The sequence below is a fragment of the Globicephala melas genome, chromosome 13 (assembly GCF_963455315.2).
Source record: "Globicephala melas chromosome 13, mGloMel1.2, whole genome shotgun sequence".
In the NCBI taxonomy this organism is placed as follows: domain Eukaryota; kingdom Metazoa; phylum Chordata; class Mammalia; order Artiodactyla; family Delphinidae; genus Globicephala; species Globicephala melas.
Window position 1 is genome coordinate 78754604 of NC_083326.1, and position 26240 is coordinate 78780843.

At 40.1% G+C, this 26240-nt stretch overlaps 1 protein-coding gene across 3 annotated transcripts in view; it reads right to left on the bottom strand.

The window, feature by feature from the left end:
- Positions 1-3689: 3689 nt before the first annotated feature.
- Positions 3690-26240, bottom strand: part of TAOK3 (TAO kinase 3) — a 187376-nt gene continuing 164825 nt past the window's right edge. For all 3 annotated transcript variants that reach the window (XM_030860399.2, XM_030860400.2, XM_060310402.1), the window contains 6 exons: positions 25745-25873; positions 21910-22113; positions 14434-14673; positions 12434-12646; positions 6083-6265; positions 3690-5070 (listed from right to left, as the gene is read on the bottom strand). In XM_030860399.2, the coding sequence (XP_030716259.1) occupies positions 4909-5070; positions 6083-6265; positions 12434-12646; positions 14434-14673; positions 21910-22113; positions 25745-25873 (1131 nt within the window). In that variant the 3' untranslated portion in view covers positions 3690-4908. The remainder of the gene's footprint in view (positions 5071-6082; positions 6266-12433; positions 12647-14433; positions 14674-21909; positions 22114-25744; positions 25874-26240) is intronic.

Sequence of the window (26240 nt, forward strand, 5' to 3'; positions counted from 1 at the left end):
AAGCCCGCACGCAATGAAGACCTGACATAGCCAAATAAATAAATAAATAAAATAGCACTCCAGCGTTCTTATACTATACTATTTGCATGGTACTTTTTCCATCCATTTACAGTCAGCCCTCCATTTCTGTGGGTTCTGCATATGCAGATTCAACCAACTGCAGGTTGAAAATACTTTAAAGAAAATTCCATAAAGTTCCAAGAAGCAAAACTCGAATTTGCCATGTGCTGATAACTTGAATTTGCCATGTGCTGATATCAGCATTTACATTGTATTAGGTATTAGAAGTGATCTAGAAATGATTCAAAGTATATGGATAGGGACAAAGTGAGAGAGCAGCACTGACATATATACACTACCAAATGTAAAACAGATAACTAGTGGGAAGCAGCCGCATAGCACAGGGAGATCAACTCGGTGCTTTGTGACCACCTAGAGGGGTGGGATAGGGAGGGTGGAAGGGAGATGCAAGAGGGAGGAGATATGGGGATATATGTATATATGTGGCCGATTCACTTTGTTGTGCAGCGGAGACTGGCATGGCATTGTGGGGCAATTATACTCCAATAAAGATGTTAAAAAGTACATGGGTAGATGTGTGGTTGTATGCCAATACTACACTATTTTATGTAAGGGACTTGAGCATTCATGGGTTTCGGTATCTACAGGGGTCCTGGAACCAACGCCTTGTAGATACCGAGGGATGACTGTACTTTCAACTTATGTGTCTTTATATTTAGTCTGTCTCTCATAGGCAGTGTATAGTCCTTTTTTTATCCACTCTGTAAATATTTAATGTAATTATTGATATGGTGGGATTTAGGTCTACCATTTTGTTTTCTGTTTGTCCCTCTTTTTCTTTGTATCTCTGTTCTCCCTTTACTGCCTTCTTTTGGATTATTTGAATATTTTAATTCATGACCTAGATTTTTGGCTATTACTTCTTTGCATTTTCTTTTTGGCAAGTTGTTCTAGGAGTTAAAAATATACATAACTAATTTTTCATGGTCTGCTTAAAATAAGAATTATATCATTTCATGTAAAATGCAGAAGCATGGCAACCATATGGGTCCTTTAATTCCCAACCTTTAAGTTATAATTGTCATATGGATTGTATTTACATACAGTGAAACCTTCCCCAGACAATATTTATTGCTTTCCACAAAGTATATATAGATATATATATATATGTATATATTTCAATGTATTTTAAAGACTATAAGAGGGAAAACTTTTTTATATTTATCTAGATATTTACCATTTGTTGCTCTTCCTTCATTCCCAGAGATCCAAGTTTCCTTCAAGTATCATTTCCCTTCAGTATGAGGAACTTCCTTTAGCATTTCTTGTACATTAGGTCTGGTGGCAATGAATTCTCTTAATTTTTCTTCACCTGAGAATGGTTTTATTTTGCCTTCATTCCTCTGTCTAGGTTGCTTCTCCACAATCCACCTGCTTTTATTTCTCAGTATCCTCAGATAGTCGCTTTTGCATTTTTGTCTACTTTTTAGTTGTAATCAGCAGGAAAAGCACACAGCTATGCCAAACTAGAACAACAAAACATTTTTTTTTATGTTTTATCATTTCTATGGCAAAATTTATTGCTAAATTAAAATCAGAGAGGTATACCGAATTCTTACATGGGCACGTTTCCAGTTGCCCAGGAATACTTTTTTCAATATTTAATCAAATATTTACAGTCAGTGGTAAATTCAGTAAGTAAATTTTTGCTGTTAATTAGACATCACTGGTAAGTATTCTCTGATATTCCCTATGACTGTAATTGTTTCAGTTCCTTTAAACTCCTGGTCGCACCCAGCATTTGCATTGTAATGGCTTGTCTTTGCCCACTGTTGATTAAATTAGTCCACTGCTTATTTACTTCTTTCAGTGGAGATTTAAACCGTAAGTTTCAGCATAGTGACCCTATCCATCTTACTTACTACTACATCCCCAGACACAGTAGATGCTCAATAAATATTTCCTGAATGAATTAGCTGAATGTATGCCGCTCCTCACACTTCTGACCCCCCTTACTCTTTCCTTTTTCCTTTATCTATAGCACTTATTACCATGTAAGATCATTTAAAATTATAATTATTATGTGTTACCATTTTCCTCCTACCTCTAATGTAAGCTCCATTAGGGTGAGGATCTTTACCTGTTTGAGATACACTGACAGAGCTTAAGCATCTGGCATTATACCTGACATATAAAGTACGCAGTAAATATTCATTGAATGAATAGTTGCAAATCAAAGGTAAGCAGCCATTATAATATTTATGACAAACCTATAACAATTCTTTTAACTCAGGGGAGTTTTGTATATGCTGGAATAATACCAGACAATGGCTCTCTGCTCCCGTCCCAGTACTTCTTTTATACCTGTTCTCTTGCTACTATTCTGGTTCCTGTCTATTCTCCCTGCCTCAGGTACTAGAAGGAGTTGGAAGACTTAGTCTGTACCAGGTGTCAGGAGCACAAACCCACATTCCTTCTGATAACTCTACCTTGGACACATCACTGACAAACTTGTGGAGAGGGAACTTTTATAAAGAGCAGCACCTATAATCTCACAAACATAAGGCCTTTACACAAGCTAGCTAGACAGTTTTCACTACAGACAGAAGTGGATGAAATAAACTACAAGAAGTTTTTCTTACTGATGATTTAATGTCCTTTTGAGTGGCAGTGTGACTATTCTTAGGTGTGTGGGTTCAGAAATTGGACAGGTCTCGATTCAGACTCCGCTCCATTTACCCTGGTCTGAGCTTATTTCCTCATCCACAAAATGCTTAGTGTAGAGTTCTACCACATGGTAAGCATAATGCAATAAAGGTTATCTGTTTTTCATGGATAATTATGAGTCCTTTCCAGCCCTTTCCAATATTACTTTCTGATGTACCTAATATGGAAACTTTAACGACCTAAGCTGCTCAGAAAACTGGGTGTTCACTATTAAAGCCTTTACGGTTGGGGTTAGCCCATGTTAATAATCATTTTGTGAGTTCTGGAGTACACCTCTCTGGGTTAGTCTATCACAGTGAACATGACTCCTCACATTTGTCTGTGATGACTGAATATCCTGTAGAATTCAACTGTGATCTTCAAGTCATCATGCTAGAGATCAATTTTCAATGAGTAGGACTCAGGACCCTAAGAGAATGAGATCTTACTGAGATTGTCTTGACCCCAAAACCGTTTCCTAGAAGTTACAGATTTTACTACCTCATTGTCATGTACATAAATTTATTCTAATAAAACCTGACAATGAGGGGTGGGGGAATCTACTATTACAGTAGGATCATTTCAAATATTTGGTTATAATGTCTTCTTCATAGCCTGCTTTTCTTTAAGGTGCCTCACTTCTCTCAGCAATACATGGTCCTAGGACTGGCACATTGTGGGTGCACGTGTGCGTGTGCACGTGTGTGCACGTGTGTGTGTGCACTTGCACCCATGTGCCACCTTCTATTCTTAAGGGTAAAAAGGTGCAGTTGACCACTTCAGACAGTGCAACCCCATCTTCAGCCCTGCAGAAGAACTTGGAAGATGCAGCTTTACCTGAAAATCTTGAATGGTTCTTCTTGAGGGGCCATGGAGAACAGCTTCTGGAGGGCAGCTCTCCCTCTGCATTAGGAGCTGATGAACCTAGAAGGGAAACTTCCTGCTACAATAACACAGCAAGGCAATGTGATGAACACTTTTATTTACAAATATAATTAAAAGCTCTGACAGTTATCATGCTCTTCCTTGGAACCTGAAAAATGTTTTGTTTTTTAAAGTGCATGCAAAAGAAGTAAAGCCTTTTTTTTTCCATCATTTTTTATTGTAAGAAAATACACAGTTTGAAAGTGTGAATAATGCAATATTTATGACCAAGATATGGGACTTAGGGAGGGGCAGGGAAATAAAGAAAAAAGATCAAGATGATCTGATTGAGAGACAGTGTTGAACTCCAAATACTGAATTGGAAAAGGAGGGAGGTGGGGAGGACTGGGAGGAGGGAGTAAAAAAATTTGATCAGAGAAACAGTTAAAATACAATATGAAAATAAGTAATACCTCTCCTTAAATTCCTTCTATACACAAAATACACGATTTGCCAAAGCCCAATTTGTGCTACTGGGATTCTGTGAGCTCCTTAAGTGTATTCACATCCTCTGCAACAGCAGAAAATGATTATGATACAATCAGAATATGCTCAAGACAAGTTAAACTCTTGCCAGCAGGTTCTTAAAAATCACAAGATCTCTTCACCCCACCCACCCCCCATTCCCCAAAAAAGTATTAATATGTCACCACTGATATGTACATCACAATTAGTTTCTGTAAAATGTATCAAATTTTCAATCTTTAATAAAACTTTGTTTTTTTTTAATTCCTGATGAATAAATACCAAAAAAATAAAATAAAATAAAATAATGCAGCAGCTAGTTAAGGTGTAAGGCTGCGGATATTGTGTCTCTCTCCCCCTTGGCATTATTATTATTATTATTTTTTGCTTTACTTTCACAGATTGGTGGTAATGAGTGATTGCCTTAAAGCAATATACATCCACTTTTTTGTTGTTGTTGGTTTATTGGTTTTGTTAAAACTGTCTCCAAAGTTTTCACTAAAACATTTTGAATCACATCGATACTGTGACGTGTACTATGAATAGAAGAGATGGCCAGGTTTCAGCCAGCACTGAAAATTGACACGGGAGGGGGGAGGAAGGGGGCCCCTGATGGAGTAAGAATAAACAGGCACTAGTCCGACACGATGTCAGTAAGAGTAAGAGAGAGAGAGAGAGTGAGAGCAACGCCCGTTAAAATGGGGAATGTGGTTTTGCAGGGTCTGAATTTTTTTGTTTTCTTTCTTTCTTTCTTTCTTTTTTTTTTTTTGTAAATGGCAAAAAAATTTAATCTCATCTATAGTCCTCCTTAGGAAAATCTAATGTAACCAAATTCCCAAATCCCATTCTGAGGCTCTCCATGTCAAAAGTTTCAATCTCTCGCTCTTGCCTTTCCAATAGGTACTTTATTCTCTCGCTGCGTTCCTTCTGAAGGGCAGCCAGCTCTTCTTCAATCTGAAATAAGCACAATGAACAGTTCTTAATGGAAAGGAGTTCCCAACAGGCATATATATACACATAACATGCACACAGATGACATACGCAGGAACTAAGAGTAAACTAGTCTGGGGCAGGCTGGGAGAGTCCTGTGATAAATGTTGTGTGTCTAATCCATCACATTTAAAACTTTCTCACAAGAATAAAAATGTTTGGGGCCACCTGGGGCCAGCACTGCCATTCTAGCAAGCCAAGCAGCTGGGCCGATCTAGGTCACTGTCCTGTCTCCGCAGGAGATGGCTCGGGAGAAGCTAAAAGACACTCAAGCACAATTAAGTTGTGCTGCTTTCCCAGAGAGAGCCCAAAGCCCCCTGGGTCATTAGCAATTTAGTTCTAGAGCAGGAAAATAGTCTCTCACGTTGATCTCTGGGAACTACCAGAAGAAAGCACGAATAACTGGTTAAGCAAATACATGCTTAACAGCTCTGAGATGCTTTATGACATCTTTTCTACTTCATATTCCTCAGCAATATCTAAAGCAATGAATATTTCAATTCTGATAACATTTATTATGTATGGCAATATCAGCCTCTCTTCATTTTAATTTTTAAAGAGCCCTGCTGGTGATTTCTTTTGGTTTAGAAATAGCTGAGAATAAAAACCAAATCTGTATTTGGCCTCACGACATTTAGGGGCCACGCTATCAACTCACAGTACCTTTCATACGTCAAATCAACTACCCAGTAACCCGTGTCAGTCCTCAGGCTGTGAAGGTGGAAGGTTTCCGAGCAGAGTAATATAATAGAGAGAACTTAGGCTGTGGGATCAGATTTATGCAAGTAACTTAATTAAGCCTTTTGAGCCTCAGTGTCCTGTCTGTGGAATGGGGACTATGCCTACCTCTCAGGGCACTAGGAGTATCAAAGCAGGTATGAGGGGAACAGCGCCTTTGTTAAATCGCCCGGTACACAGGCAGAGGCACGCCCGTCCTCTACCCAGCGGTACAGGACCCTTGACAACACGCTCATACCTTCTGCTCAAGATGTGCTCTGCGCAGAGACACCCTCTGCTCTAGCTTCTGGAGCTCACGTTCATGCTGTGCCTCTGTCTGCATCTTGATTTTGCTCTGGTAGGCATTGAGCAGCTCCATTTCTTGCTGGAGCTGTAGCCTCAAGGCCTGGCATTCTGCTTCTTGAGCCTCATCTAGCCGTAACTGCGGGTACAGAAGACATACACTGTGATTCGCTCCTAGCTTACAGAACTTGGTGACTACTGGAAGATGCTCCCTTATTTGGGCTGAAACAGGTCTCTCAGAAAAACAGATGCCCGGTGGGGGGTACTTTCAGAGTTAGGAATCAAAAATAGTACATTCTGCCCAATGGGCTACAAAGATCTAAAAACACTTCCTTTTCTTAAAACATTCTTTCTTAAGAAAACAAAAACATTCTTAAGGAAACCTGGTTTTCTTAAAACCACACTAGCAGGAGTCAGGAAGGCTCCACACTCCAGTAATTAAGCCTGTGGGCTTTGGAGGCAGACTCCTGAGCTGGAATTCCAGCCCCACCATTCACTTAGGTGTGTTACCTCGGCAAGTTAATTAACATCTCCAAGTCTCATTTTCTTCATCTCAAGAAAATAACAATAATAGTTCCTATTGTCTAAGACTGGTATGAGAATTAAATGAAAGAATTCATATAAAATCCCAGGCATAGTTCTTGATGTATACCAAAGGGTCAGTAAATCGCCGGTGTTATCATTATTTTGACTAACCATTTCCATATTTACATATCTTTAACCCCCAAACCATTATACATTTAGATATCCTTAGCGCTAAAAAAAATGAGTCCAATCTCCATAATATTTGAGGAATACCACAGTACCATTACGCTCCTAGCAAGTAAAGTTGGTCCCTATAACATTGGCTTTACTTTATCCTTATGGCCAGCCATCTAAAACTCAAGTGGTTCAAAATTTCCTCCCCACAGAAGGTAGCCTTGATAATCTTACGGGGTGTATTCTGGTTTGAAGCAGTGAAATCCAGATAAAGTTTTTCCCTTGCTCCCTGTAGCACCTGTACTTTGTATTACACACCAGGATACTGATCCTGTGTGGGGAATGGACCAAGCCAGCCAGCAGAAATGCCAGCCTTTCAATGAGCACAGTTGAAGATTTAGGGCCATTAGCAGGACTGTATTCAGGGATGAAGACCCTCCTGTCCCACCAGACTTGGCTTGGTCTAGATTTAGCAGGCCCTCAGTTCAGCTGGGAACTATGAGATTAGAACCCTTGAATTAGTCTGTCTACCCTGAGTATATCTGCATGTTTCCATTGAGACCACTTTGCCAAGATACCTATTCTCCACCTTAGGCTGCCTTCCCTCTTCTGTACAATTTGTGACAATAACATTTCTTAATATCTCGATAGTTACGACTTTTTGAAATGTTATTAGAATAGTTTTAGAAAGCTATTTGCATAGTGTCTTCTTTAGTGCTTTGGAGAAATATACAATGTCAAATGAACACAAAATAAATAATGGAATCATATTTCCAAGGTACTTTCTAATAATTAACCCTAACCAGCTTTCACTAAAATCCACTAGAGAGGATGCTGCTCTTCTCATTTCCCAATGAGAGGTGAAGGGAGAAGAGACACTAGACACAATGAACAGCCAGTCTGCAGCAGCAACAGCTTCACAGATAAATGCCAAAGGGATTACTGGCTCCCAAGGAGATTGCTATCGATTCCCTCTTGATATGGGAGGTTTCTTACCAATAAAGGGAATGAAAGTCTATTCTTTTCTACTTGGCTTGGTTAATTGTTATGAGCCCTGGCCAAGTGGGTGAGAGGCTCATTCTACAGGCAATTTAGACCACTGAAAACACCCCCATCTTCTCTTATTTCTGGCATTCTATTATTAATGTCAGGAACTGTGTTATTCTGTACCAGCTCTGACTCTAAAGAAGTGCCAGTCTAGAAATCAGGGGATATTCCAGTATTTGGTATTCATCACCCCCAAAAGTTGCACATACCAAATCCATTAAAAAGTTTTATAAAAGTATAGGTAAATATCATGTCTGTTCCCTCTATTGGATTAAACTCAAGAAAAGGATGTGACAGAAGCAGCATAGTGGCCAGTGTAGTAGTGGCCAGGCATATAGGCTTACAGGGTCTCCCCAAACAGGGTTCAAATCGTAGGTCCACCACTAGCTACGTACCACTAAGTGACCCTCTAAGTCAAGAGTTGGTACACCATGGACCAAGAGTCAAATCTGGCTTGCTGCCTATTTTTGTAAATGAAGTTTTCCTGGATGGAACACAGACACGCTCATTCATTTATATATTATCTATGACTGCTTTTGTACTACAATAGCTGAGTTGAGTAGTTGTGACAGACTCTGTTGGTCCACAAAGCCTAAAATATTTGCCACCTGCCCCTTTACAGAAAAAGTTTGCCAACCCTTGCCCTAAGCAAGTGACTTGACTTCAATAAACCTCAGTTTCCTCACATGTAAATTAGGGTTAAAAAAGTAACTACTTCAGGGCTTCCCTGGTGGCGCAGTGGTTGAGAGTCCGCCTGCCGATGCAGGGGACACGGGTTCATGCCCCGGTCCGGGAAGATCCCATATGCCGCGGAGTGGCTGGGCCTGTGAGCCATGGCCGCTGAGCCTGTGCGTCCGGAGCCTGTGCTCCGCAACGGGAGAGTCCACAACAGTGAGAGGCCCGCATACCGCGGGAAAAAAAAAAAAAAAAAAAAGTAACTACTTCAAAGGTCAAAGGGGTTTCACAAAAATGAAATAACACTTATAAAATTCAACAGTGCCTGGCACATGGTAAGCGGGCAGTAAAGGACTGCCGTAATTATCATCTGTACTTTTATCTCCTCCCTGCCTCAGAAGGAAGGGTTATTTCTTTCCTTTTATTCAAGAGCAATCATGAACCTATACTCCTGATCCTGTTCTCTCGCATCTTATATAACAGACATTCATTGAGCACCTGTTGTATGCCGGGCATTGTAGCAGATGCTGAGAATACAAACATGAACAAAACCAAAATCCCATCAACCTTTATGTCCCTACCAACTCTCTCCCCTTCTCCTTACCTTTAACCCCTGTCTGCACTCCTCATTCTGTTCCTACACCTCCCCTTCTATTGCTCACAGGAGGGTCACTGATGACCACCCTGGAGGGGTCCTTATCTTGCCTGTCCTCCCAGCGACATCTGATATTGTGGACTGCCCCTTCCTTCCAGAACTCTCTAGTTTTCTGAGACACCACACCTTTCGGTTTTTCCCTCCCTCCCCTCCTTTCCAGCTACTCCCTACCTTATTGGGCCATTACACGTGGGTGTTCCTCAGGACTTTGTCACGGGCGCTCTTCTCCCTCTAACTGCCCTTCCTAAGGAATCTCATCTATTCCAAAGGCTTCAAATACCATCTTTATGCAAATGACTCCCACATCTACACCTCTATTTCAGACTTCTCTTCTGAGGTCCAGGCTAGCTTATCCACTCTACACGAGGTATCTGCATCTGGATATTTCCCAGCCTCAAGCTCAACATGATTAATATTAACTAATCATATTTCCCTTCCCACTTTCCCAATCTCCAATTCCTTTTTTACCATATAGATAAATGGCAGCATCTACCATTTTGCTCAAACTAGAGACTGGGAGTCATCCTCACCATCTCATTCTCCCGTTCAGTCTGTTACTAAATGCTCCTAGTTCCACCTCCTGCCTAGCTCTCAAACTGAGTCACTTTCTGCTTCATCCTGACTGTCCACTCCCTCACACCCAGGTAAAGGCAGCAACCTTATAAATGATCGCCTTACACCCACGCTTGTCATCTCCCAGGCCATTCTCCACGTGTCTCCAGACTGATCATTCAAAAATGCAAATTTGATGTCAGTCTCCTCCTTAATACTCTTCAATGGCTTCTCACTGCCTTTAGGATAAAGATCAAAATTCTTAAGAAGGCTTACAAGCCCCTGTATGATCTTGTCCCCGTTTACCCCTCTCATCTTATTCTCATGTTAGTTTCCTCCTCATTCTCTATATTCCAAACACAATGGACTTGAGTTCTTTAAAAGTGCAATGGTCTTTCCCATCTTTACAAATGTAGTTCCTTTTGCCTAGAATGTGCTCCCTACACTGCAGCTTAAATAATCATTGTGTCTGAGAGGCCTTTCCTGACTCTCCAGACCAGCCTAGCTCTCTTGGTTTACACTCAGTGGGCACACTGCCCTTGCTCTGCTGTTACACATAGACTTCTCCAACGTCTGTTTCCTCCACTCTTCTATAGATTCCATGAAGACATGATCGATGACTGTCTTATTCACCACAGTATTCCTGGGTGCCTGGGGCACAGTAGAGGCACTCAATAAATACTTATTGGATAAATGAATGAATGAATGAAATACGCTGGCTCTGATCCTCAGCTAAGGGCATGTTTAAGCCTTTCCCAATTAATCGAAGACCTCTTTTAACTGTCTCTTCCTCTAGCTATAGCTCTCTTTCTCCTTTTTTTCACTGACAAGAATCTGGGGAAAGCAGTCTCACTTACAGTTTCTGTCTCACTTTATAATCACGTTTTCAATCTACTTAGAATGTCTTCCATTTCCACCACTCCACGGTCTGTGACAATGGACAAAGCCACTGCTGGTCCCCAATGGTTTCTCTGCAACATGTGAAATCATCAACTAGAAAGTTTTGTTCTGGCTTCTGTGACATACTCTCTTTTGAGGCTCTGACCCCTGGCTATTCATCTTCTTTGGTCCACCTTCTACTCAGCCCTCAAATGTTGATGCCCACAACTCTGTCCTGAGTCCTCTTCCTCTTTAATACTATCTCCTATCCGTAGGAGATCTCAGATATTCCGAATAGCTACAACTGCCCCCATATAACAATGACTAACTTTTTGATGTTAATCCTGACACCTTGTTGAACTACAGATTTCCATCTCTGTACCTCTCTACCTAGATACCCGCAGAGCTCAGATAATGAGTCAAGTATCTTCTAGACATCCATCCAAACTCACCCCTCCTTCCATTTTTCTATCTTGGTAAAATCATGACCTGTTCCACTGTTATCAAACCTACCTCTCAAATTGGTCCCTAAGTTCTATCTATTCTACTCCTAAATATTTATCAAATCCTTCTCTCCCTTCTCACCACTTCCATTAGCATGTTCTCTCTTAGTTCATGCTTTCATTTTTTTTTTTTTCCTGGACTATTATAATAGCTTCCTAACAGGTCTCCTTACCTATATTTGCCACATTACTGCCAGTATCTTTCTATAGCACACATCTGATCCTGTCTCTTCCCTTCTTAAAACAGGCTTTAGCAGCTCTCTATTGCTGATAGAATAATGTCCACACTCCCAGCTTTGAGGCTCTGACCCCTGACTATCCACCAGCTGCCCGTTATACTCCTGCCATATCAACTACTTGTTGTTTCTCAAACGTGCCATCCTCTTTTAGGCCTTTGAGTCTTCATATATACTGTATCATCTGCCAGGAATAACTTTTCCATTTCTGCTTGTCTGATCAACTATTACCCTTTAAGATTCATCTCCTTGTGAAATCTTCACTGAATTACCAGGCAAGCTCCCATCCCTGGCTGCCAAGACCTTTATGACGTCTCCATTTTGGGCTCCCACAATCCTCCTCCTTGAACTTTGGGCTCATATCAAAGTTCTTTCAGTCCCCAAATGTACACTATCCATCTTTTGGAAAAGTGTGTAGGCCCTTTTCCATGGAACCTGTTTGCTTCAATAAATTCCTCATGCTTCTTGGCTCTTGCAGGGATGCATTCCCTAGACCAGACTAGTTGTTCCTACTCATCCTCCCATAGCCTCTGTTACCTACCACTTCAAAGCACTTTTATGTTTTATTTTTATTGCTTAATTATCTGACCTCCTTACTTGACTGACAGAAGTGTGAGGAAAGGGACCACTGCCGTCTCTCTAGCTCATCACTCTATCTCTGAGCCCAGCAGAGGGCTGAGCACAGATGTTTAGTAAAGGTTTACCTAATGAATGTGTCTGTGTGTCTATTCATTTGCGCCTGACATTAGTTGTGCGATCTTTGATGAATGAGAGTATGATATTACATGCAATATCTATCACATCTTGCCCTCAAAGTCCCTATGTGCCACAGGTCTGATTTAGCATGTTATTCCTCAAGTTCCATCTTATAAGACACACTCCAGCAAGTATCCGCTCTGGCTTGGCTTTATTCAGCGTCGTCATTTCCTTCAGTTCTTTGGGCAGAAAAACACCAATATCCTAAATGTGCGCAAGAATCATCTTGGGACCAAAAGGCTGGATCTTGAATTTTCTTGATTCCCAAAGCTCTTGAAGCCGTGGCACCGAACCTAACCACTTACCGCTTGAGAGGCCATCATTTCATTTATACTCTGTTCATACTGCTCTGCCAAAATGGCAAGTTTTCTCGTCTGCTCATCTTTCAGTGTCTTTAAGATTGTTTTGTGCTCATTCTTTGGAGTAACTTCCAACTGGTGATTCTTGAGTGCTTTATACTGTTTGGTCTGTACTTTGCAAGTGTCCTGAAACTGTTTTTTAATTTGCATTTCCATGGCCTGTATAGAAAAAGTGACAAAAGGAAAATAAAGACACATTAGTAAATACAGAAAGCCTTCCATTCTCATGATACAATATAGGTGCTGAGACCAACTGTCTTTTGGTGCAGTGACCCACGTTACTAGTCAGTAATAATGAAAATAATACATGTGTCACAGACAGGTGTTAACTCTACCAATACTTTGGGTTTTGTTTGTTTGTTTGTTTATTTTAACATCTTTATTGGAGTATAATTGCTTTACAATGGTGTGTTACTTTCTGCTTTGTAACAAAGTGAATCAGTTATACGTATACATGTATTCCCATATCTCTTCCCTCTTGCGTCCCCCTCCCTCCCACCCTCCCTAAAATACTTTGGTTTTATATCAAATGAACAGAAGTAGTTTTGAATTTACAAATAGATTTTTAAAAATGAATTGTTACAAGATCACAACTCTAAGAAGACTCTGGAATACTATGAAGCTTAGTTTGTTAAAAGATTGCTCATTATTTCAGTGGTTTCCTAGACAAAATCTTCAGTGTCTTCTATTGTTTGTTGCCCCTCCCCCTCCCCCTTTAACTGTTTTCCTCCACTTCCAAGTAAGAAAGGGGATGGCAATGTATGAGCCATCTCTCACTGTTCTGTGTTTCCTTGAAAAATCAATAAAGGGCAACATTGGATTATACTTTATATCATAACCCATTTCCACTACTTGCATGTAGCAATATCAAATATGCATTTTTTTTTTTTTTTGCGTCACACGGGCCTCTCACTGTTTTAGCCTCTCCCGTTGCAGAGCACAGTCTCCGGACACGCAGGCTCAGCGGCCATGGCTCACGGGTCCAGCTGCTCCGCGGCATGTGGGATCTTCCCGGACCGGGACACGAACCCGTGTCCCCTGCATCGGCAGGCGGACTCTCAACCACTGCACCACCAGGGAAGCCCTCAAATATGCATTTTGGCAAGGATGAGGTGGGGTTTACTATTATAAGCCCAGAAGGCATTCCATCAGGTTGCCTGATAGTCACATGTACATTTCATGAACACATGGAGGGTTTTTTTTTTTTTTTTTCATGGAGGGGTTTTGATGACAAGGATCACTAATTAGACAGGTTAGAATCTGGCTAGAGAGGAAGAAGGCCAGTGCGGTTGAAGTTGGCCTTATATCTTTGTCAACATTGACAGTGACTCCCTTGACAAATAGCAATGGCTTAGTCCATATAGTTTGTTAACTAGCAGTCAGCTAAAATTCTCTGGAGGTAGTGCAGGCCAAAGGAGTTCCGTATTTCTAGTGCAGGGATAATAAATGTCTGGCATATCACTCCCAATTCCCATGCCCAGGAAAGATGTCACTAATAAATCATACTTTCCCTTACTAAGTGTGGATGTGGCTTTAGAGTCTTTCTCAATAGAATAGCACTCAAGGTAGCTACAACCAATTCTGACTGGCATGACTGATACAATTTATCTGCTACATTCCTGTCAGGTAACTTCCTCATTTCCTGGGATTAGAACCATGGACTGCTATTAGTCCATGTGTTATAATTTTAGAGAGGGAAGGTCATGAAGGGGTCAGAGAAATTGCATAGATACAAAGAAGAAATGGAGAGATCATATTGCCCTGCAACATCTCTTTAGGAGTCTGTTATACCCAGACTCTGGAGATTGTGATTCAGTAGCTGTGGGGTCCTGAAATTTGTAATTTTACGAAGTTTCCCAGGTGACTCTTGACAGTCATCCAGGTGTAGGAACCATTGATCCAACCTGGCTGTGTCCTGGAGCATAAATCGGGAAATTTCCTCTCACCTTTAAGTTTTTTGGCTGTTGCCGAAGTTCCATGACATGCTTTCTGTGCAGTTCCCTTTCTCTCCTCTTATTGTACTCCAGCTGGTTTTCCAGTTCAGTCTGGTGCTGTAGCCGGATCAGATCCATGCGGAGTTTCTGTAATGTGTGCAGCTGCCTGTACTCGAGCTCTCGGGTGGACTCGTCGTGCCGGATCAGCATGGCATGCTCCATCTCCTTCTGTGTCCTCTTTTTATTTAGTTCCTGCATTCAGGAAGAAAAGATACACGGAGAGAGATGAATGGAGACAAACTGGAGGGAAGGCACCACTCGGTGAGGGAAGGCAAGGAATGGCACTATTAACTGTCTCTTAATTAAGCCCGTTAGTGTTTGGCAGCATGACTTAATGAGACTAGATGCACAATCCCTGGAGACAGAGGTTTTGTATGTGGATCCATCACTTTCAAGTTGGGCAACTTCACATCCACCACAATTACTCTACCCGTAAAATGGGATTACTGTTATTCTACCTGACCCCTTCTTACCTCACAGGGCTGCTGTGAATCTTAATCAGGTGATGTGTTATGCATGGGTCTAAATAAGTGTTTCCTTAGTTAGGCCAGCGGTTCTCAATCCTGGCTGGTTGCCCATTAAAATCATGTGAGGAAGCTTTTAAAACGTAAGATGCCTAAGTCCTATAACCTGAAATTCTGATAACTGTCTGGAATGGGACCGTGATGTCAATAGTTTTAAGAGTTCTCTAGCTGGATCTAAATATGCAGTCAGAGTTGAGAATCGCTGGATTAAACTGATAATGTCTGCAGTGTTCCTAGTTTTCTGGGAAACACCCTGTTTTTGCATGTATCAGAAGTAGGCCAACTATCTATTTTTCAGAATCTCAGAGGTCAGGGCTCACTGGGAAAAAGCAGATGAGATCTCTCCCCTTTCATCTTTTCCATTACCATCTGTTTGGTCATTTCTAGATCTAATCATTCTGTTCCTCCCAGTTTTACTCATGTCTTTCTCTCTCTTTTGTCGAAGGGGGAAAGAAAGGAAACCAGGAAAAAAAAAAAGAGGGAGGAAGTTGGGTGAAATTTTTTCATTCCCCAGTTTAAGAATATTTCCTAAATGGCACTATATCAAAGATCTGAACCATGCGCGCTCTGGGTACATAAAAATATTTACTAAGCCATCACTCGGTGCTCAACTTGCTAACACTCTGTTTAACAGGGAACTGTAATAGACATTTATTGAAGTATATCCTCAGCTCACAGCAAACTGAATCAATCTATCTTCTCTCCTGGGAATTTGGATTCCAGGACAGTTAATCTCCATGTGGCTAGAATTGAGGGGCACATAAAAACAACATATGTGGTAGCCACCCGTTGCTATGAGGGCTGAGGATTAGAGAAAGCTGGGCTTCAGAGCAAGAAGAACGAAAAAGAAGTGCAGGGAATATACTGATGCCCAAGTTCCTGACTGGTTCTAAGCTCTCCTTGTAGGTCCAGCTGTATGACTGCTACTGGGTTTTATGAAACGTTCCTATAGCTCTGTAGCAAACCCCCTGGTTTTGGTTTAAGCCAGCTCAAATAAATTTTAGTAACACGCAAACAAAAGAAGCTTGATTAATACAGGGAAATAAGTTTTATGTGTAAAATTTTTTTTAAAAAGTGCAAGGTTGGAAGTGATATTAAAAGAGGTGAAGATTTTATGCTGTAAGATTTCCGAAAAGGGTGTTATTACTACTAGTTAAGAAGGGCAAGGAAAGTAGAAAGCCCTTGAGCTGAACTTTAAATCAGAACAATAGGGTGTCTCTCTTTTCCAATGGCATCTGCTATGGGAGAAAATGCAAGATCATTTTCATAGAGATATCAGTAACATTTGTGTACTGGCATGGTTGAGAATATCTTGCATATTTGAGCCTTCCGGCCATTTGAAGAGAAGTCCTTTAAACAGCACAGCATCTGTTACTGGAGCAAAGTTGTTAATCATTCATTTATTTATTCATTCAACAAACATTTGTTGAATACTTCCTATGTGTCAGGCACTGTTTTAAGCACTAAGAATGGGGCAGTGAACAAGTACATCCCCACCAAGGGCTTATTTTCTAGTGGGGAAATATCTGAAGTATAAATGCCATTTCATTTGTTATAAGGAGTAAAAGATAACCTCCAGAGGATCTCCCCCAATCCTCTCTCGCGTTTTTCTTTTCCTTCCTTACCTGGTCCATCAAATGTCTTCTTTTAAAAATCACTAATCGGCCCCTAGGTGGCACCAAAGGATGGTGAGCTCTTCTCAGAGACTAAAACCAAGGAAAGCCCTTTCAAAGGCTGAAGATTCTGTTCCTAGATCACTCTATCATTTTCAATCTCTGAGGACCAGGAGTCCCAATATTGGGCATTTATACATTCCACACATTTTCCTAAATGGAGAATTTCACACTGAGTCTGAGCTGTCCAAAGCCCAGAAACTCACAAGGGGTTAAAAACATAAAGCAAACAACACTTTCAGAAGAAAATGAATGCTTCTCTTTGTGTTTAATGGAATGCTTAAGGATGTTGACCAAAGAATACCTGCATCAGAATTACCTGGAAGAAACCAGAGTTCATAACATGCCATCCAGGTAATTATGATATATACTAAAGTTTGAGAATCAATGGAAAAATAATTCAAGGTGTTGAGTCAGTTTCACCTTTTCCGCTGACTCATTATGCATGGCATTGGGCAAGACTTTAAATCTACATTTTAGTTTCCTCAGGTGTAAAGTGAGGATAATATCAGTAGTACCCATTGTGAACTACCATTCTTGTGAAGATGAAAGAAAAGACCATAAGAAAATGCTTCGGGATATATAAATGTCATTATTATTTTTCTGTATTCAGAAGTGAATATCTGGCATACAATAACAAATCTAGATTTTATAAACTATTTAAAAAGTGACAGAAACATGATACTGAAATGGTTTTTCTATTACAACTGCAATAGAAATTACCTTTAATTAATTACCTTTAATTCATACATCTGAGTTGCTGAGATGTAAGTTGGTAAGCTGCCTATAATATTTTACACCATGGGATAAAAACATTATTCAGCTTATTAAGAGCCCATTGCTGTATCTACATAATAATGTGTAATGTGCTTTCAATTTTTAAAGTGATTTCATATATTTTGTTCAATTCTAGTTGCAACCCTATGCAGTGGTTAAGAATTGTTAGGATTTACCCCTTTTATATATGATAGTAAGGCATTTGGGAATTGAGAGGCCAACAAAAGATCATATAATTTCTATAAAGTAGAACTGAGGCTGAAACTCAGGTTTTTGGATTTTCAATGTTTTCCACTAAAAATATTCAGATGAATGGCTTATGTTTTCCTGTTTTATGCTTTTTCAGTCTAGAATACTATATTCTGAAGAAAATTCTTCTGCTCTATCTGCACACCATGCAATGGTTGCTTCATCTGTACAAATGACACAATATACAGTAGAGCCACATCATATGCACTTCTAGCTTATATACATTCAATAAAATGAGTTGAGCAAAAACACAAAAACAAATTTCATGGTACAGGTGATTCTGCCCACCAGTGCATTCCATGTATATACGCCTTGGAGGGAGCGTGAGATGAGAGGCACGTGGCTCACGTTCCCCTGCCCACATCACATACAGTGAGCATCTCGCCAGGCTGGGTGTGAGCTTAGGGTTGAAACATACATACAACATATGGCCATGGTCATACACCATGGCCAAGAAACACATTTCCATACACATCATTTGAACCTACCTCCTGCATAAGATGTGGAACCAGGGTGTATTCCCTAATAAACCCTTCCCAACCACGATCCAAGCATTCTATTTAAGTTTCAATGGAAGCACTATTGACTTCTTTAAAAGCAAGTGATCTGACTCAAATAAAAATGTTTGTGTTCATGCCCACCGACACTGAGTAAGAACTAGAATTCAAAATTTAAGTGGAGATGTTGTTAGCATATGACATTTAATACTTTCTTAGCTTCAGTTCTTAGTTGTGTAACTGGTTAGAAAATAGTGAGCATCTGTGTGTAGTGATGATAGAAGAGGCTCAACTCAGCCTACGGTGATCCTTTTAAATGTTTTCATTAACAAAAAGGACTGGTAATACTCAGTTTTGGCAAAGGTAGAGGAAAATAGGTAGTCTTTGCTGGTGGGAGTTATAAACCCTTAGAGGGCAATTTGGCAATATCTAATAAAAATTTAGGTATATACACTCTGACCCAGAAATTCTACTCCTGAGAATACTATATCCTACAAAGTACTTGCATACATGTAAAAAGATGTATACAAAGATTTTCTCTGTAGCATTGTTAGTAATATTGCATAACTTCAACAAAATATCCAACAAGAAGTACCTCATTAAATAAATTATTCTATAGCCATACCCGCCCCACCCAAATACTATTGATGGTTAAAAAGAAGGAGGCAGAGTTATATGTCCTAGATAGTAAATGAAAAAAATACAAAAGAAGAGAGTTATGAAACAGTATAGTGGACATTTTTGTAGGTTCAGTATCCATTTCCCCTTCTGTTGTTAACACGCTCCTCTTTTTGCTTGAGAAGCTACTCCACCCTATCTGGAATCAGAGACACTATTGAGTAAGGGAATAAGCACATTACCTAATCACATTCTATCTCTCCTAGGAATTTGAGTCTTAAGCAGAAATGATACAAAGATGAAACACGGCTGGAGGAGGTACATCCAAATGGCAAGGTCTTGAGGAATGTCCATTAGCTCTTGCCCTCTAGGTCACGGAATTTGCTTTCCCCGCTTGATTATTCATCTTTTCCAGCTATGGGTCTTCAGCCCATACCCTTCCAATAAATTCCTTTGCATGCTACGTCAGCAGAGTTTGTTTCTATTGCTTGCAAATCAAATAAACCCACTGGTACTAATGTAATCTTATTTTTGTAAAGTTAAAGTTATATATAATATATAAGTTGTACGTGTGTATACATGCATACCTGAAAAAATCTGGAAATATATCTGCCAAATTAATGGTGACTGTCTCAGGGTAGAAAGTGGGTGGGATGGGATTATCAAGCACTTTTCACTACTCGGTATTTTTCTATATTTGTCTTTTTTCAATGTTCTTTTATTACTTTTGTAAATAGAAGAAAAATACCTTTGAACATTTTCACTGAGGCAGCTCTGGAATAAGACTAAACAAAGAAAAAAATCTAGACTCTTAAGAAATAAACCTTGGTATAGTTAGTTATTCTTCACTCCATTGGTTAGAACCTGATACTTACGAAGTTATGAATGTGGTTTCTATCATTTTTGGGAATAATTATCTTCTATAGCTTTTATTGGCACTAATTGCCCCCTTAGCTTCGGACTTCTTCCAAATACATGACACTAGAATAAAAATAATAATTGCCAGACGAAAAAGAATCCCAAATACCTTGTTTCCAACTTGCTATTGGACTTTTTGATTTGGACTTTTTAGCCTTCTAACAAACTCAACTTGTGTTGTACTGAATTAATCAGTTTCTTATCAATACCTCTCTCTAAGCTTCTCCGTTTCTGCCCAAATCTACATTTCCCTAAGTCTTAAACCCTAGAAATAACTTTAATTCTACCCTCATCTTTTCTCTCATATCCTATTGTATGCCAAGTCCTGTTTATTTTATACTTCAAATGTTTAAAACCCATCTCTCTTTTGCCAGCTACCACCATTATCTTTGTCTATACCCTATTCCTACCACCTGATCTCTTTGCTTCTAGTTTCTTCCCTCTAACTGATGTTTCTCAACCTGTTTTTCCCCTATTACTGTCCCCATCAGGAGGCTTTTTAGACTTCCCCCTTTCCAGATCATCCTCACCTCTGAAATGTTAACACCACAGATACACTGTATAGCTTTTCATGTACTATGGCCCTTCAGAGGGGCACAGGACATTGTAATACCTAAGACCCCCCTCCCCCACAAGAACCCATTTTTAACGGACCCCCTGGGGGGCAATATTGCCCCCAGTGACAATGCACGCTCTAAAAATCAATCTGTGCATCACCACCAAACTGGGCTGATCTCTGTAAAGTAGAGTCTTAGCCACATCACTCACTGCCTGGCTTGAAAATGTTGTTTCTTTCTCTTCCAATAAGATGAGATAACACAGATAGAGCCTGAGCCTGGCCCATGATTACATGTGTTCAATAAATTTTAGTTTGCTCCACCCTTTTTTCCTCCCATTTGAATACTGCTCTCCAAAAAGCTTACACCAATTCACATTCCCATTAAATGTGCCTGAAGGGCTTGTTTCCCTCATGCAGGCTAACCCTTGATATTTATCCAACTTTGATGTTTCTACCAATGTGCTAGCTCATTTGAGGGCTTCTCGGATTACTCCAGGTCACAATGATTTCCTACTGAACTTTGCATCTGCAACCGATTCACATTCTGTATTCCTCATCTCAGTGAATAACATCATATTCGTCCAATTTCCCAAATTAGAAACTCTGAATTCATTTTTGACTCCTCCTTCTTCTGAAATTCTCACAGCATTTGGTTTGAATTACTGTCAGTTCTGCTTCAGAAATGTCACTCAGATCTAATCTCTATCCTCACTGCTTCTTCCAGGTGGAACTACAGAAAGAGCATCCCTAACTGACCTCAGTGTACTTTACTTCTCACCACTCTAGGCTACCCTCACACTGAGGCAATAATTCTTCAAAATAAAGAACTCTCATTGTCATTCCTCTGCTTAAAACCCTCTCACGCCCATGCAACTGCCTTCAGGCAGAAATCTAAAAGTCTTGCCTTAAGAATCAAGGCCCTCCATCCTGCTTCCCACTACTCCTGTTCTGACACTCCACTCCACACTCCCAGAACACTCAACTCCCCATCAATCACGGAATCCTCCAAGCCCTTTCATGACTATATGCCTGTGAGAGTTTATTTATATCTATTACTAAACCTAACACATTACATTGTAATTAGTCTGTTACATGTCTGTTTCCCCTCTTAGACTTCGGGCTACTTGAAGGCAGGGAGGATGGCTTCTCAATAGCCCTGGCATCTCTAGCACAGTGCCTGGCACAAAGAAGGCACTCGTAAGTGCTGGATGACGGAATGAATTAACATAACTGTAGCGCACCATTATGTTATTAAGTGTTTCATGGAGAGTCACAAAAACGCAAGTCTTTGACAAACAGGCTAAAAGCAAAAATTCTCTATTCTACTTCTTTTGATTCTCCACTGCATGCTATGGCTTATAATAGGTGTTCGAGAAAATTCTATTACATTTACTTGGAAAAGGTTGATTCCTTGTTCTATAAATGGGCTTTCTCTTATCAGTGGTAAATTCATTCCCTGGCACTTTTGTGTACCTACTTTGTGTCTGGCACAGACTGCACTGATGCCTGTACAGGTTAAGGATATAGGAACAGACAAGACAGATATGGTCATGGTCCTCACAAAGCTTACTGCTTTTTAAGTCAGTGACAGTGGTTATGAACAAAATAAATACCTCCCGAATGTTCTGCTGCTCCACCTCATGCCGCTTGATCATTATTTTCCTCTTGAAGAAACGACAGTTTTTATCGTAGTACAGTCTCTGCTGAGTGAGAAGGTGGGCTTCCTCTTCAGCCTGTGTGTGCTGCAAGTTCTCTTTATGCTTGGATATCCGCTCCTGCTTTTCTTTCTTGGGTGTGCTATGGTCCTCATTCATCTCCTTTACAAAAGCAGACAAAAACAAAACCCCAAAAAACATGCCAGTCTCATCAGGCAAAAAGAAATATAATAGCTCATTGCAATGCAGATTAAATTATTTTGAAAGCAATTGAGAATGTAAGGTCAGAAAGGCTTGGTGTTGCACACACACTCCCCCCCACCTCCCTTTTTTCTTATCAATTGAGAAGGAGACTTGTTAGTTTTCATGTCTTTGGCTTCTCATGCTCAGAAATTATGAGTTCACTCATTAAATCAACACACACTTATTGAGTTCCTATCGTGCAACAGGCACTGTGCAAGGCACAAGGATACAATGGTGAGCAGAAGAATATGGTATCTGCCACCATGGGGCTTTACAGTCTAGAATCAAAAATCAATCAAAGAACCACAGAAACAAACTGAAGATTACCGTGATAACTACCGTGCAGCTGAAGTACTTGGTTCAAAGGATGCTGAATAAAAAATATTTGATCTTGGTAACAGCTAAGCTGAAATTTGAAAAATCTGTAGGAATTAACCAGCGAGAAAGGAGAGGAAAGAATACCCCGGGCAGAGGAAACAGCCTGAGCAAAACCCTTCGGGTGGGTCAATGGAAACATGGTACGATCAAGGAACCGACAGGAGGCCAGGGTGGGTGGTGCAGCATGACATGAGATGAGGCTGGACAGGCAGGCAGGACCGTTACCGGACCTTACAGGCCAGGTCAAGGGCGCTGAGTTTTGGCACAGGGGAAACGCATTTTATATACGTGTGGGGGTGTCATAACGAGGCGTATTCGAAAAGGACGATTCTGGCTGCCACATGGAGAACAGGATGAAGGAGGCAAGAGCACGTCCACGGAGACAGCTAGGAAGCTATTGCAAAGGTCCAGGCGAGAGACGATCGGGGCTTAGACAGAGGAGGTGGTGACAAGATGGAGAGAAGTAGGCAGATGTCACAGACAGGAGGTAATGCTGCAAATGTCACTAGTTTGAATTTCAGGAATGAGCATTCTTTATTTGATATTAGAGGGTAAATACACCACCTATATTTTCAAAAGGAGAAAGTTCATAATTGTTTCAGACCATATGGGTAAAGGGAAGAAAGCAATAAATCAGAACAGTTAAGAAGATGTTAGTCTATGGGGAAAGTAAGAAGACCACTTTTAGAGAAAGTACAGGGCACCCTTCTTTGTTCATACTGTTCACACCCACAAGCTGGACCTATAATACTTGGTTAACTACTCAGTTGAAATCTCCTTTAATTACTAATAGCTATTTTACTTGATGTTTTGTGATGTGGCCATCACACACTACTTAGATTGTTTTTGCACTTAGCCAAGAAGTCTTTGTAAATCAGCATTCAACTTTGCTGTTCCAGTGAAATCTCAAGTGAAATATTAGAATCAATGAGAGCAAGAGCTGTCTGCAGCACGGAGTAAGCTGGGATCAGCACAGGAAGGCTGGCGGACTCATCTCTTGATGCCGTGACTTCAATCCTAGGTCTGGCATTAACCACTGTGTTGCACACCCAAATTCAAATACGATCATAAAAATTCACTCCAAAATCAAGGATAAATTATTTCTGGACCATTCATCATTCTGTATTGCCCATGTCCCTGTCATCTATCAACAGTAGGGGTAACGGATATTGTTTTGTCATCCCAAGGACGATATCTTTTATATCAATATCTAAACATACATGCCATTTTCAATAGTCTGAACTAAGCTTTACTTCATAAGGAGTAATACTAGCTTTGCATAGAAAGGCTTATAAAGGCGATCTTAAATTGGCTGTAGGCTTGTTTTTCTCCATGAGCATGTTGAAGGTCTTATACATTTAGGCCTGTGGTCTCTAAAACTCATAAAACTGAGTATGGTGAACCAAAAATAGCCCTATTCCTGAGGACAGAGTGGGGACTTTTGAATGCTGTTCTGTGGGAAAACCTTCTAAAGATGGAGTTCATGCAAATCTCCAAATACCTTAGTGGTACAAATGCTCAAAATACTGGCTGCAGCCATAAAGTATGGCCTCCAGAGCATAAGTGAACACATGGAGTTAGAAATAAGAAAATCTTCAGCTGAGAAAATTCCAAAATTTCTTATTGAAAAGTCAAGGTTATCTCTGTGATCCAGCAACATCTTTCTATTATGATATAATAATCAAGATCAAACAATAACTAAAAGAAAATGGAGAGCATGTGAATCTTCTTGGTTTGGCTATTTTTCTCTACAACCTGGTTTTCTAGACCTTACAGTGTCAGAGATTCTTTCCATTCTGGCAGTGCGGAGCAGATACAAATTTCTGTTGGTTCCAACAATTACCAGTGATTCATCTGGGCAGGGCAAAAGATCCTGAGGCTCACCCCAACCCGCTTGCTTTCACTTCCTAATTAAAAAAGAATTGGAGAGGAATCTTGCTAAGTCCCATATTGTTAACTTAGAATATGAGCTCAAATGAATGATTTCATACATTAAATCAATGTCCCATCTGAATGCTATTAAACCTTAATACACTACTAGTCCACAAGTAAGAAGTCCTAAGTCTCATGAGGAGGAAAGTCTATGGAACTGCAGGCAATTCACCTGTAAGTACTGGTAAAAGGAGAAGTGAAGAAATTTGAGCTTTAAGATCAAACTGCAATTCTTCAAGGGGACTCTCTAAGTCCACTAGAGGTCGTCAACCAAACATTCAAGAATTAGTCACTCATTTATCAAATATTCACATGTACCAGACACAGGGATACAGTCATGAGCCAAGAAAAAAAAAAAAGACATGGTCTTTTCTCTGACTGCTTACTGTCTAGTAGGGTAAAATAGCTCAAATAATCACTAAAAAAAAAAAAAAATATATATATATATATATATTTTCCAATCATATATATATGATTGAAAATTAGTGTTGTAAAACCAGAAGCACCTGTCTTGGTCAAGGCAGTCAAGCAAAGGCTTCCCTGGGGAAGTGAAATTTAAGTTATGGTACTAATAAGCAATCCTTAGTCTTACAAGGAGGTTGGGAAGGGACTGGAAGTGGGGGTGGGGAGAGCACCCTGGTGGAAGGAAGAGTGAGAGCAAAGACGGTGGAGAAGGTCAGAGCTTGATGCGTTTGAGGAGCCCAAAGCGACCACAGTGGCAGAAGCAGCACTAAGTCAGGGGCGGGGTAAGCAGGTGGGGGGAACGTTGGTGTGAGATGAGAGTGGAGGGGAGGCAGGTAGCTGACCACATATGAACTTCTAGTATTTTGATCTATCCTAAGAGCAATGGGAAGCCAATGAATATTAAAATCATGAAGTGATATGATGAGACTCATGGTTTGAAAAGACCACTGGCTGAAGTGTGGAGGACAAACCAAAAGTAGGCAAGAATACTTCAGAGTTAGGCCAATGGTTTCTGAAGTGTGGTGCGTGGACCAGCGCCATCAGCATCACGTGGGAACTTGTTAGAAATGCATATTTCAAACTTCACCCCAGATCCACTGAATCAGAAAATTTAGTGGTAGGTTAGCAATCTGTTTTAATAACCACTTCAGGTGATTCTACTGGAAAGTTTGAGAATCAATGGGTTACACTATTGATCACAATGTAAGACGAAGCAATTTTAAGTTCCAGCCGTTCTAATGGCAACTTGATGATTACAAACTATCGGTATTCTTACCTCTTTTATTTTTTCCTTACAAATCTTATATTGCTTCTTCTGACTTTCTAAGAAAGTTGTCAAGTCTTTCTTCTGCTGGGCCAAGATCTGTTGCTGGAACTTCTTCTCATCTGCTGCAGCTACCTTTGCCTGATAAAATAACAAATGTAATATAGGATGAATTGTTCTTCATACAGAATTCAGCTGTCTATATTCTCGAATGCATTAAAAGAGTGCAAAAGTATTTTTGAACAAACAATGAAAACACAGATAAGTAAATGCCTGTTTTGATTCTCCTGTATCTTAAACAGACAAGAAAAAAAAAATTGAAATTTTTACCAGTGAAAAATATATTCCCAATTATGGGAAAAACATGAAGGTAAACCATAAACATGTTTTATTGAACACATACAAAATACATGGTATGAAAGGTGAACTAAGGATTATAATAAAAGATTTTTATCATATTGTTGGTGGCCTAAGGGTTAAATTATAAAAATGGATAAATAACGATGAC